Raw genomic sequence first — 12,489 nt, forward strand, 5'->3', positions numbered from 1 at the left:
AAAAAGCATTCAACTAGATTACTACCTGTCACTGATCTGTATCAGTCAAGAGCTAATACCATGAGTAAGATTTATTACTACCACTTACTGTAGTATCTTTACCACTTAAGGTAGTATCTTTAATGATACACATAATAAACTGAGAGGAGATTCATATCAGATGAGGACAAACTGCACATGTCTCTGGGAGTTTGCCTGCAGTTCAGAGACTTTCATCTCAAGATCTAGGTACTTCTATTTTGCTAGTTTGTGTGATGGTTTCAGAGAGATTAATATATAGGATGTTCTTATTCAACAGGCAATGTTAATTTCAAGTTGACATCTATTTGGATCCTTTGAAAGGAGAACACTTGAATAATTTCTTTAGGGCTGTCTTATCTCCTGTTTCAATTTTGATATTGACCTAGTTTAAAGTTAGTATAAAGTTAGCAAATTGGATGCTTTCACAACCTGTTAATTTTAATTCTAATACTTCCACAATGCAGCGCAAACCTGGAAATCTTCCTGATTTTTGCAGATTCAGTGTGGGTCCTAAGGTGTATGTTAAGCATTCCAGTAATCTTTCAAATTCTTCCTAGTTTTAAAAAAGTATCCTTCTCAGTAAAATCACATTCTTAGTGGGAGGATTGCTCTTCTGTGAGTATGCCCTTTTCCTCCTTATGTATATAGTGCAGTATAAAGTGCTCTGTATCGGCTGTAATCTCAAATTATGGGATTATTAGCTTTGTTCCGGTGGCTGGCTGGTTCAACAGTTTCATGTTGCTGTATTTCTATTTCTTTTGGAAATGTACGTATGCTCACCTAATAGTTTCTTTAATGTAAATTTTTGTAAATGGATATAGAACACATTAGTTGTTCTGTCCCTGAAAGATACACAGCATGAGAAACTTGTGTACTAAAGAGCGATGCCCCTCTGACCTTTTCCAGCTCATCATTTAATGGTGAGGGGGATGTTTACAAAAAGCAGAGGTCCCAAAGTTATCTTGAACACAAATTACCTTCTTGTAAAATTTAAGTTATTCTATATACTTTAAAAACTATAATATATTTTAATATTTAAAGACATTAAAAAGTCATAATGTCATACTAATAAAGTTATTTCAGAACCTGAATCACTTTGTGGTAAGTTACAGTATTTTAGGGAGTTCACCTTTAGCACTTCTTCCTAGAGGTAAAACTTGTGTTGCTAGAATACAGTGTGAGCTCTGTCAAGATAAGTTTGAGTCACTAATTCACCTTCAATTTAGAGATTTCAATGAGTTTGTGTGTGAGAATATATATGTGTATGTGCTAATAAGTAGTTTTTGGTATTATGGGGTGACAAATGGAGTTGTTTGGCATAGCAGCCTCGGTATGTGCAGATGCGAGGTTCTGTAAACTGAGTTATGCAACAGGAGAAACGTTCAGAAGTGGTAAAAGTATTTTGGAGAAAGAATGTTCTTGATTGTTTTATGTAGTATGGCAAAGCCATGTTCTGTTAGAAAGCAATGAAGAGGGATGCGTAAGGATTTAGTTCTGAAGCATATGGGAGTCTTTGAAGTTCTGGAATTTAAAATACACACTTTTTGGTTCCAAAAGCTTATAACTAGTTAGAATAATCTGTAACCTTGTTCATAAATTTTTGCAGCTTAGTGTATTGTTCACTGAAAGTAAAGACCAGTACTTACTGCTCAGAGGAGCTGTGTAGTGAAAAACGGTAGTTAGATTCTAAACTGCACACAACTAGGATATAGCCTGGTATGTGTTAGCATGTTTTGGCAAGTCTCATACACTTAAATGCTGCAGTGATATATTAGAACCTTTCAATGGTAAATTTGCCAGACTTCAAAGTTAGATTAAACGGTGGTGGTGACGGAATTTTATGCAATTACCTCACTGTCTCGTAAGGAGGAGAGGGCACCGGTGCCTAGTCGTGTGTCATCCAGTGAAAAAAATGTAGATCTTAAAAAAAAAAAAAAAGTGCACTGAATAGGTTGAATAGGACTGAATCTGTCATAGAGTATTAAGCTTCTTGCTGAAAGGTGTGTTTCTTTCAGTGTTCATCTATATATTCTATAGACTTGTACAGTATGTAGAAAGGTGGCTTATGCACAGCTCTTAGCACAAGCTGCTGTCTGTGGAGGTGACACTTAGTTAATCATTCCAGTCTCCCTCAAAAATTTCAATTGAAGAACAGGGAGAGGGTGAATAGCTTGCTTGCCTTTTTTTTTTTTTTTTTTTTCTTAACTGCAGAAGTTTTGTAGGGGTTTCTTACTCAGTCCTCATGGATGCCGGTCATTCTCTAGAGGATTTGTTTCACAGCCTAGTTGTTGGAGGTATTTGAACAAGCGTGCTTTAATGATACTTTTCAAGGATACCTGATTTTAGTCAATAGCATTCTGAAACATAAGTATTCCTTAAGTGTTTTCTGAAGGACAAATCTTGCAGGCTTCCTAACTTCAGCAATAAGTTGAACTGTATTTTCTTCTGTCACTGGTTGTTCCCTGTACTGAGCTGACAGGATAAAAGTGCAGTTGTGAAGCCCCTGCTCAGGGCTAGTGTTTTTTGACGTTAAGGGTTGGAGTTAGTAGTCCCAAGATGTGCTGCTGGAAGATGGATGCTTAATTTCCCCGTGCTTCTGTAGTTACTTTGTCCTCTCCAAGCATTTTTGGCGGGGGAAATAACATGCCCTGCTGTAGGGGGGCGCTCTGCCAGCTGGATGGTAAATAGAAGGGCTGAATGCTGTCTGTTAATATCAATCAAGTCCGCTCTGTATGCAACGGGAAAGTTGTGTCTTTTAACAAAATGGACCCGCAGCAGTCATGCCAACAGTTTATAAATAAAGCAGTTTATGAACCACAGATGTTGTAACTGGCTTAAATACCTGACGTGCACTCGTTGGAGCTGTGTTGGTATTGCAAGTGCGCGGCTCTCCCCCTGCCTCCTCACGTACCACCGTTCCCTTCCCAACCGACGTCCCTGTGGCGCTTCCCCGCCTCAGCCCCCTCAGCCGCCTCCCCCCTTCCCTCCCCTCCCCAGCCCCGGCGCCGCGCTCCTCCCTCAGCCTTCCGCTTCCGGGCCGCGCCGCTGCTGCTCCGGCCGCTGGGGCGGGTGAGGCCGGGGCCGTGCGGGGTGCGCGGGGGGCCCGGAGGGGGCCCGGAGGGGACCCGGTGGCGGTGGCGGTGGCGGCGCCGGGCCCCGTGCGGCGCAGTGAGGCCGCGCTGTGTTTTCCAGGTGCGCTTCCCCTCGGGGTTTTTTGATGAGAGCGAGGCCGCAGCGGGCGCCCGGAGCCGTGGCTGAGCAGGAGCGCGTCCCGCCCGCCGGAGCGAAGCATGGCGTACCAGCTGTACCGCAACACCACGCTGGGCAACAGCCTGCAGGAGAGCCTGGACGAGCTCATACAGGTGCGGGGGCTGCGGCAGGCCCGGGGCCGGGCTGGAGGGCTTACCGGCCGCAGCCAGCCCCTGGCACGGGGGAGGGCTTCAGCCTAGCGCTCCAGACAAAGGAAAGCGTCTGTGTCTGTCTGTGTGTCTGTCTGTGTGTCTGTGCGTGTTTTTAAAGCAGCATTTTCCCCGGTCGCTCGGCCCAGTAAACGGGCAGCCAGCTGAACCCAGAACGCCGCAGTCCGTTTGCTGCTCTGACGCTCGTTTCCGATGATTATTTCTCAGTCGGGATCTTTGTATAGCACAAACCTCTTAGCGCCTTGCTTCCTCTCCCAAAGTTAACGTGGGAAAATAAATACAAGAGCGTAATATTTCTGTAAAGCATTCTTCCAGAGAACTGCTTCATAGAAACTTTGTAGTGACGTTTTTAACTTTTAGTGCGTTTTTTGAGTTAACTTTGAAACAACTCAAAACTTTTTTTTTTTTTTTAAACTACTTCAGTCGCAGCAAATCACTCCTCAGCTGGCCCTTCAGGTGCTACTTCAGTTTGATAAAGCTATCAACTCAGCACTGGCACAACGAGTCCGGAACAGAGTCAATTTCAGGGTAAGGTAACTCCACATCAAAGTCCTTGGTGAGCCGCAGCAATTGCATGGTAATGCAGAACGTGGGAAAAACTTTGTGCTCTAAATGGAAGCTTACAAAGGTTCTTTTTGACTCTGAAATATGATAACCTGCACACATTTTGTATGTGTGATCATAACGCTTATTCTCTTACTATTGAACCAGGAAACTTTTGGAGGAATGCAAAAATCAAAAGCAGAGATTTGGTCAGATGAAAACGAAGGAAGGAGAAGAGGGAAATGCTTTGATGGGTAGCATTTGCCATCCTCAGTGTCTTGTAAATGGAGAGACTTTTGCTTCTCTCAGTTGTACCTTGCAAGTGGGATAAAGCCAGATTTTCACCCACAGCTCTGATATGAAAAGAGTTGTAGATTTACTCTTATGCAAATCACTGAATGATTTTGCATCTGTATTCTGTGAATGTCGCAGAAAAATAAGTGTTTTTTTTTCAGCCACCCACCCTAATTCACGTCAGATAGCCAGCAAATTGTTATATGTCAATTTGATTGCAGTTTCGAGAAAATACTATTGTCCTAATACTTTTGCAGTCTATGCAGAATATAGTAACAAAGTGTTCTTTTAGGATTTTAAATTATTTTTCCATGAACACGTGTTAGAGATTTTTTTCTCCGTGTATACTTTTCTGTATACGTAATGAGGTGTAGAAAAGTGTTAAGGATGCATTAAGTAGAGAACTAAAAATTTTACGTGGAACTTAAGTTCCAAGAGAATCAATTTAAAATAGGGGAAAATGAAGGCCGGAAGGTGTGCATATCAACAAATACAGTAATTTATAGCATATAGGGTGATACCCCTTTATGCCACATACCTACATTTTGTCATTATTTTTTTATTAACAGTTGCAGAATTTGCATGTTGTTATGATCACTGCTGTTACTGATTTTTTTTATATCCCATATTTAAAAAAAAATGTTTTCTGATACTGAAGTAAGTTGTGCAGATCCTTTATACACATTAGAAAAGGTACAAGCCTTCTTACCATGCTTATGAAGCTTCCCTTTGCATACATGTAACATCACAATGTGGTCTTGAAAACTTCGGCCACTGGAGGGCATTTAAACTACAGTTTTCCTCAATTGGTTGTTTGTTATGTTTGCATGCATTCATGTTGACCATTGGCTTTATGGTTAACTGATTTATAGCTCTAGAAGATATGTAGTTCTGTAAACAGTAAACATATTTTCTTATATTTTTGGTATGCTTCCTATAGAAAATGTCTCTTGTCTTTTTAAAGGGGTCTCTGAATACATACAGGTTCTGTGACAACGTGTGGACATTTGTACTGAATGATGTTGAGTTTAGGGAGGTCACTGAACTTGTGAAAGTGGATAAAGTGAAAATTGTAGCATGTGATGGAAAAAGTAAGTATGGACTATGATATAATTAAGCTGAGACACAAGACTTGATCGTTCATAGAAAGATTTGACCAAATGCCCAATTAAGGCAAGACTGTATTTTCAGACAAGAAGTAGGGCTCTGAACTCCCTTTTACATATAATGTGAAATGAAACAAAAGCAAGCTGAATGCTTCTCTTATTGCCAAACACTGAAATAGGAATGTGTGAGACTGCTGGACATCTGTTCTTGAACTACTACCACTATAGCAGTTACAAAGTCAGAAGTAATCCGGTTTGAATTCCCGTGTGGTGATTTCTGTAGTATTAACCTGTTTGTTGGAACAGCACCATATTTTATTTGAATCAAAGACTGCTTCATGAGTCAGAGCAATAAGTTGTCTGAGAAAAGTGTTGAAGCGATTGGTTGCTGGATTTGATAGTAGGGGACCCAAGCACAATAAAAGCTTAGGCTGGCACTGCAGATCATACTAGATAACATGTATTGCTCAACAGGCTCACTGTATGTACGCTGCTTATAGGACTTTGTTCTGTACCTGCTTGACAACATTACTTTTTGTCAGTGTTCCTTGAAATTCTTTACTGAAAAAAAATCATTTAGTGACTTTTGTGGCAAGATGCGTTATAACTTTTAACCATCAATGTGGCAGAATGTTACTAATGATGTGTGAAAAGGTGCAGGTTGTTTCACAGGGAGGAGTGCAGGGATGCTAAAAGGAAGATATGAGAATGGAAAAGACTTCAGTTAAGCATACCCTAGACTTCTGACACAAGTTCCTTGTGGCTCCTTGGATCCTGGCACGATTACATTGGTCATGTCCATTTGTAGTTTTAAACAGCTGACAGAATTTGTTTTCTCAGCTTCTGGAATTAGGCAAGCATACAATCATACTCTGTTTATTTGTGTGTGCTCACTCTAGCTAGTAGAGGAAACCTTATTTTCAATTTGTTAATAATGTTCACACTTGCTGAAGGATGCAGATAAGATTTAAAGAACTGGGTGATTTAAAGCTGCTATTACAATTTCAGCCATTTTTACACAAAGAGTTGACTTGCTAAAGAAACATTGTAGTAGACATTGACTTGTCTTTCCCTATACCCAAAGATAAGTATTCTTTTTGCTATAGCACTAAGAAAAAGAAAGCAGTACTGGTAGTAATACCAGAAATTGCGTTGGTGTCAATTGGTGCTTCTGACAAAAGTTTGGAACAGAGAATTGCTCTCAGTTGTTTTAATGAAGGTCATACTGATTCTCACATTTAAAAATGTGTAAGACATACACAGTAGCACACACTCTATAGGAGCTTATGTTATAGGATGTGCTAAAAGTTTTATCTTCAGTAGATCATGTGACTTAGCAAGATGTGCTTGGGACTGCAGTAAAGTGTATATCACTCCGAGTTACAGCCAAAGCTGCTTGGATTTTTGGTGCCGTAATAGCAAGTGATGTGTGTGCACAACCTTGAAGTTTTGCACTGGCTCTTTTCAATGTTACTAAACGAAGTGAAAGAGCACAAGTAGTTTATGCCTCACGTTGATAACAGTGGAGGGAACTACTTAGGTACAGAGCATGTTCTGTTCTAAAATGCTTGGGGGATGCTGTTGAGCTTGGGGAAGGTATTAAGAGAATGGTACTGGTTCTCTTTAGCTTAACTCTCTAGTGTGGGTATGTATAACTCATGCTTTCTTTTTTTCATTTCCAGACACTGGTTCCAATACTGCCGAATGAATAGAACTGTGGTTTGCCTGCAATATTTTCTGTTAATATGCAGCACTTTCTGGAGAGAAGCATGGGAAGGGACTGTATTCATACTTGATTCTTGTGATGCAAATGTGAGTTAATCCATACTAAGAAAGCATCACAGAACAACAGTGAAGAAATACCTGTAGCATTTCTTCAGTTCACCACATGGGGCATGAAGAACACGATGTTACTTTTTTAAAAAAATTACAACAGATACTGTTGCCTTTTTTTGTTCAAAGTAATTTCTCTAATAAACTTTTATTTAAAAACTTGTGAATGAATGAGTGATCATTGGAAAGCTTTGTGTAGGAACAAACAGTATTATGTTCTCCCAATATTGTCTAAATGTGTTTTGAGTAATGTTGCAAATGTAAAAGGCTTTCAGTTCCACGGTTTTGATCTGAATATGGTTGCATTGACTAGGACTGCAAGAAATGGCAGTTTAAAAATGCTAGAGGACATCAGCAAAAACTTAGCAGCTCATGCTGGTCAGTATACTTGTCTGTTTTTTACTGCATCTTAATATCCATAAATAGGTAATAGCTATTAGCGATCTATTAGTAGATAATAGGTATCTGTAAATATCATGGTACACTATGCTAATAATACACTAACGTGAATATTAAAATATTATTGCACAGCTCATGAGTCAAAGACTGTTAAGATCGCACTACATTCTCAACAGGTGCTAGTGCTGCTTATTTTCATGTTTATCTAATAGATTTGTATGTGGAATACATTTAATTGAGCACGTGGCAATCAGGATTTCAACAAGAGTTGAGCTATGAGATTAGAGATTTCAAATGGATAACTGTGTTCTTTAGATTTAAATATGCCACTAAGTAACTCCAAGCAAGAGACCCTTAAAACAGTTACTGCAGTAGAAGTATGAATGTAACATGCAGCTTCTATGTCTGACTTAACAGCATGTCCTAGTGTGGTTGTAGGAATGCTGGCTGTTTCGACTGTGTCAAATTCATTTATTTTTGACAGTAGACTACTTACAGATTATTAGAAATTGGGAATTATTAAAAAAAAAAAAAAAAGAAGAAAAAAAAGTCACAGAGTTAATTATTTTTTTCAGATCAGTCTAAATCTTTGTGCCAAAACTGAAGCATAATTTGTATGTTGAATTATTCCTCCATATGTCAGTGGCTGAGTCTGTTAATTAAACTAATAAAGTTTTAGTATTTCCTTTAACATTTTTCCAGTCTATTATAGATCTCTAAATCCTGTCTTTGGTCATCAAAGAATGCTTTTTTTTTTTTTTTTTTTTTGGGGGGGGGGTTGGGAGAGGGGCTGGGATAATGTCTGCCTCCCTCTTTTAATATCTACTGAACATATTAAAACTGTGCCTAGCAGCTCACCTGCCTTAATGCCATGTTCAACCATATGGCATTAAGTGAAAATGTTAAATTCTCTATTAGCAGAAATGAGAAGCAAACATTTGACTGAAAGCTGCCTTCTCTGATTTTTCCCTGAGGTACAGCTAAGGCAATCTAGGCTAGTTTTGAAACTGTTGCCTCTGTGGCAACCCCTGTCTTATCCCACTGTGACCTGGAAATGACATTTAGGAGGTGTTTAAAACATGAAATTTAGTGTTCTTGATCAAAAGTGCTGATCATTGAGGGAAAACAAGGATCTTTCCATGCTCCAGATCTGGAATCTCTTCTACAGGCAAGAGATTTTTCTTGTCAAGTGAGAAAAGATTTCACGGACTTACTTAGTAGACTGCTCTAAGTATTATGTTTGTGACTAATTTTTTGTCTTATATCTCTGCTAAAAGTCTTCTGTGAGCTGCGAATTGGTAAGTAACTGATTTTGAAACCAAAAGAACAAACTACTGCTCTTATTTGAGTGGTACAGGCTGTGCTGAGGTAATTACATGTATCTCAAAGGATGCAAAGGTATGGTTTTCTGTTTTTTTCTCCATCATACTCAATCTTCTAGGTTTAACTGTTTTGTTTGTTTGTTTGTCTTCCCCCCTCTAATAATCATCTGGAAAATTAATTTCATCCTTCTTGAATGTGTTTGCTGTTCCTACCTTCAGCCCTGCGGTCTTCCTGTCTCTGGACAGAAGCTTCTCAACCTCCAAGACTTGGTAGCCTCCCTCCTAGTACAAATAAATATACATCAGCTTTAGTTCCAATTAAGTCTGCATTAGCATATGTATTAGTATTTTTCCATTAAAAACAAATTTAATAGAGAAGCAGTGTTACACTGATGTGATTTTTTTTTTTTTTGTATGGAATAAATTTGTCTGCATTTCCTTCATACTACTCCATCTGATTTCTCTTGCCTTTCAACACTAATACTGCTCCGTGAGCGCTCCCATGCTTAGTGCTACTTTAGCTGCTAGCTGAATGGAAATATGTAACTGAAAAAGCAAATTGTTTAATGTCTCTATATGCTATGAAAAATGGCATACAAAAAAGGAGAAATAATTTTGATGGCAAAGATGTCTGCTACTTAGTAACTGGTGACATTCAAATCAATGTGAGCAGGACCAGGAATGATAAAGTTCATAAATTCAGGACGATTTTACTGACTTTTTTTAAAAACAGGATACAAGAAGAGGCAAGAGTTTCACAAGAGATCTAGAAGTGGTTCTTTGGAGAAGGATAAAGTGATTTGGTATCCTCTGTAGTGATACATAACAGTAATACTCTGAACAGTATACCCTACTTATCTGGTGGTTCCCATTCGCTTGAATACTGAGATTTGAATGTTGCCTTGCCTAAGGAAACGTTTGAAAAGGAGATGAGCATTCGGAACTGAATTTAAATGCACTGTACTTAAAGCACTCAAGTTTTTCTGCAGTGGAAAAACGTGCCAATGCTTAAGTGCAACTGATGTTCTTAATTAGCCTGGTGTTTCGCCTGAGTTAACTGAGTGGCAAAACAACACGGATTAAAAATATGTTGTTACAGATGCTTCCGAACTGAGATTTTTCCTTTTGCTAATAGTACTGTAGTTTTAAAAGAAATACACAACAAACTTGAAAGATTTTGGAGGAACTGGAGTGACTGGGGACAAGAAAGAATCTGCTTCTGGCACAGTGATAAAGAAGGGACTGTGCACTGCGAGAATCTGTGTGAAAAGATAGAAAGTATACACAAATTGGGAGCAAGGGAACATTTTAGATGAAACAGCATACAAATGAGGGGGAACAAATGGACAAACAAGCATGTGCTTCTATAACCTAAGACACTCCTTTCCTCTCTGCAGCTGGAAGTCTGAAGGCACTTTTGTACAAAAAGCCAGGAGAAGAGAAGTTACCAAACCAAAACTGAAGGAAGGAAAGGCAAATGTACCTTGATGTTTATATTTTTGCTGCCTGGCCTGTTATCAGTGGTATTAGAAGCTTTCTTTGACATGTGGATTCTGTTTTGGTATCTCTGTTTACAATTGTCTGATGACATAGGATAGTTCTGGTTACTGCAAATGCATCAAGCTGTTGTTCTGAAAACCACTTGTTTTCCATTCTCATGGTGGAATCCTTGGTTTCCAAGTATTCTGAATTTAGCTTGCAAAAATAGTTTGTTTTAAGCTCGAATACTTACTGTTCCTAAAATTAACTTACATAATCCTCATATTTTTGCTTCATGATAGTGCACCATTAGGCAATGCAGGTATCTGATGTTCTTGCATCTGCGGGACATTTCTGTGACATGGATCAAATCTGGATGTATACAGACTACTGAATACTTCAGCTTTTTGTAATCAAGCCTGTAGTTCACTCTTGCAGGCTGTTTTCCTTGAGAGCCAAAAGGTAATCTGCATATGCAGTGGAGAAGCATTTGGCACCCTTGTTCCTTGCATGGTTATGTTACAGTGCAAGAGCTCCAGCTGCCACTCTGTGGTGTCTGTTTAGTGAATTTGCTTTTGAAAGCTGTAGATGTTAGTGTTGATTTTGTGTATGTGACGAAAGAATATGCATAAGGGTATACACCTCCCGCCCCCTTTTTGTAGGCTATCTAATTTTCTTGAACTCCCCAAGCAGCATAAGCTATTTACCCTGTTAACTCTGCTATCTCTTTAGAAAATAGCTGAGGCATACTGAGGCATAAATAATTATTGGAAATAACGTTTTTGATTTTCTGAATTGCTCCAGGAATGCCTTAAAGAGTACTTGTCTATGGCATGAAGACTGCTGCCTGCTCACTGCAGAAGAGAAACTTGCCTATGCCCCTGGAGGAGTTAATTCTTGCTGAACCTCACAGATGCCAAGACAAGCTCTGACACTGGCTTGGCAGCACAGTTCTCAGCTCTAACCACATTTCTGGGATGGTGTTTGTCCAGACCCCTGATCTGCTGTTTCTGTGGAGGCTATTTCAGTTCACTGATGGAGAGTGGGACAAAGAGAATGTAAAGGGCTTTGGTGCCAGTATTCTTCCTGCTTTTTATTATTATACTCTTCTTCATACCTTTCTGGCCGTTTGCTGTTTCCTGTGTTTGAATTTCTGCTAATCCCTCCATGTTCATATGATTGATGTGCTTTGAGATCTCAGGAGATTGGTTGAACCTTTACCTTAAAGTATTAACTGAACGTTTGTTGTACTAAGCTATCTTAATGTCCAGTGGAAGACAAACTATCTCACTGGCTACAGCATTGGTTTGCTTGCTGCTACCTGTTCGGTTCATCCTGTTGTTACAGATTTGTTTGCTTATTTGTTGTTTTTTGTCCATTTATTTTATAAAGGTTACAGTGACTTCCACCTAGTGGAGAAAAAGCAAAAGATACCTTTGCATCTTGACCTTGAGCTGCAGTGGATGTTTTTATTTAGAAAGAAGCAAGGAAAAAAAAAAGTGAGAAAAAGGAAATAAATCCATAAACAAAAGTGGCTATGGGTCACTGCCTGTGTAAGCACGGCTTCTATGAGAAAAAGGGATCATGTTAATTTCTAAAGTGCATAAAACCGGATGTTAGCTAAAGCAAGCTGTTTACTCAGTCAGGGATGTTATGAAAGACAAATCAAGGGAGAACAGTAAGTACTGAGCAGGAAGGATTTACGACAAATTTCAAGAAGACGAGTTTAGTCAGGGTCATTTTATAATGTGACACAATGACTATTAGGTACAATGAAGTAGATAAGAGGTACGGCCAATACATGGATATTTGCTTTTGAGGATCCTCAGTGGCACAGGAAGTAGTATTTCAGTTACAGTCCTAGTGACTTGGTTTTGGTTTTCAGTGCTCTAAAAGTTCCTGGAGGAAATGTTTAGGGAAAAAAAAAAAAAAAGAAGACAAGTAGGAGTATGGTAAAGGACATGTTAACTTCAGTAAGACAGTACTGGGAGATCTGGACTTCAGCCTCAATGATTTAGAGGGAATCCTTCATTAGGAAAATAGCTTTGCTCAGAGACAAATCTACTGTATAAA

The 12,489-nt window shown here is 39.2% G+C and overlaps 1 protein-coding gene across 1 annotated transcript; it reads left to right on the top strand.

Annotated features, from left to right (window-relative positions):
• Positions 1-2,953: 2,953 nt before the first annotated feature.
• Positions 2,954-7,383, top strand: GTF2A2 (general transcription factor IIA subunit 2). Its single transcript, XM_068695206.1, has 5 exons — positions 2,954-3,090; positions 3,214-3,383; positions 3,864-3,968; positions 5,242-5,368; positions 7,066-7,383. The coding sequence occupies exons 2-5, from the start codon at positions 3,312-3,314 to the stop codon at positions 7,089-7,091; spliced, it is 330 nt and encodes a 109-aa protein (XP_068551307.1). The 5' UTR covers positions 2,954-3,090; positions 3,214-3,311; the 3' UTR covers positions 7,092-7,383.
• The last annotated feature ends 5,106 nt before the right edge of the window (positions 7,384-12,489 follow it).

Source organism: Anas acuta, chromosome 12 (genome assembly GCF_963932015.1).
Source record: "Anas acuta chromosome 12, bAnaAcu1.1, whole genome shotgun sequence".
NCBI classification, from domain to species: Eukaryota; Metazoa; Chordata; class Aves; order Anseriformes; family Anatidae; genus Anas; species Anas acuta.

Bases quoted from the DNA above. Each gene is read 5' to 3' on its own strand.
- GTF2A2 (XM_068695206.1), top strand. From the start codon at position 3,312: ATGGCGTACCAGCTGTACCGCAACACCACGCTGGGCAACAGCCTGCAG. The intron at 3,384-3,863 runs GTGCGGGGGCTG...AAACTACTTCAG, and splicing joins GCCTGGACGAGCTCATACAG to TCGCAGCAAATCACTCCTCA. The intron at 5,369-7,065 runs GTAAGTATGGAC...TTTCATTTCCAG, and splicing joins TGTAGCATGTGATGGAAAAA to ACACTGGTTCCAATACTGCC.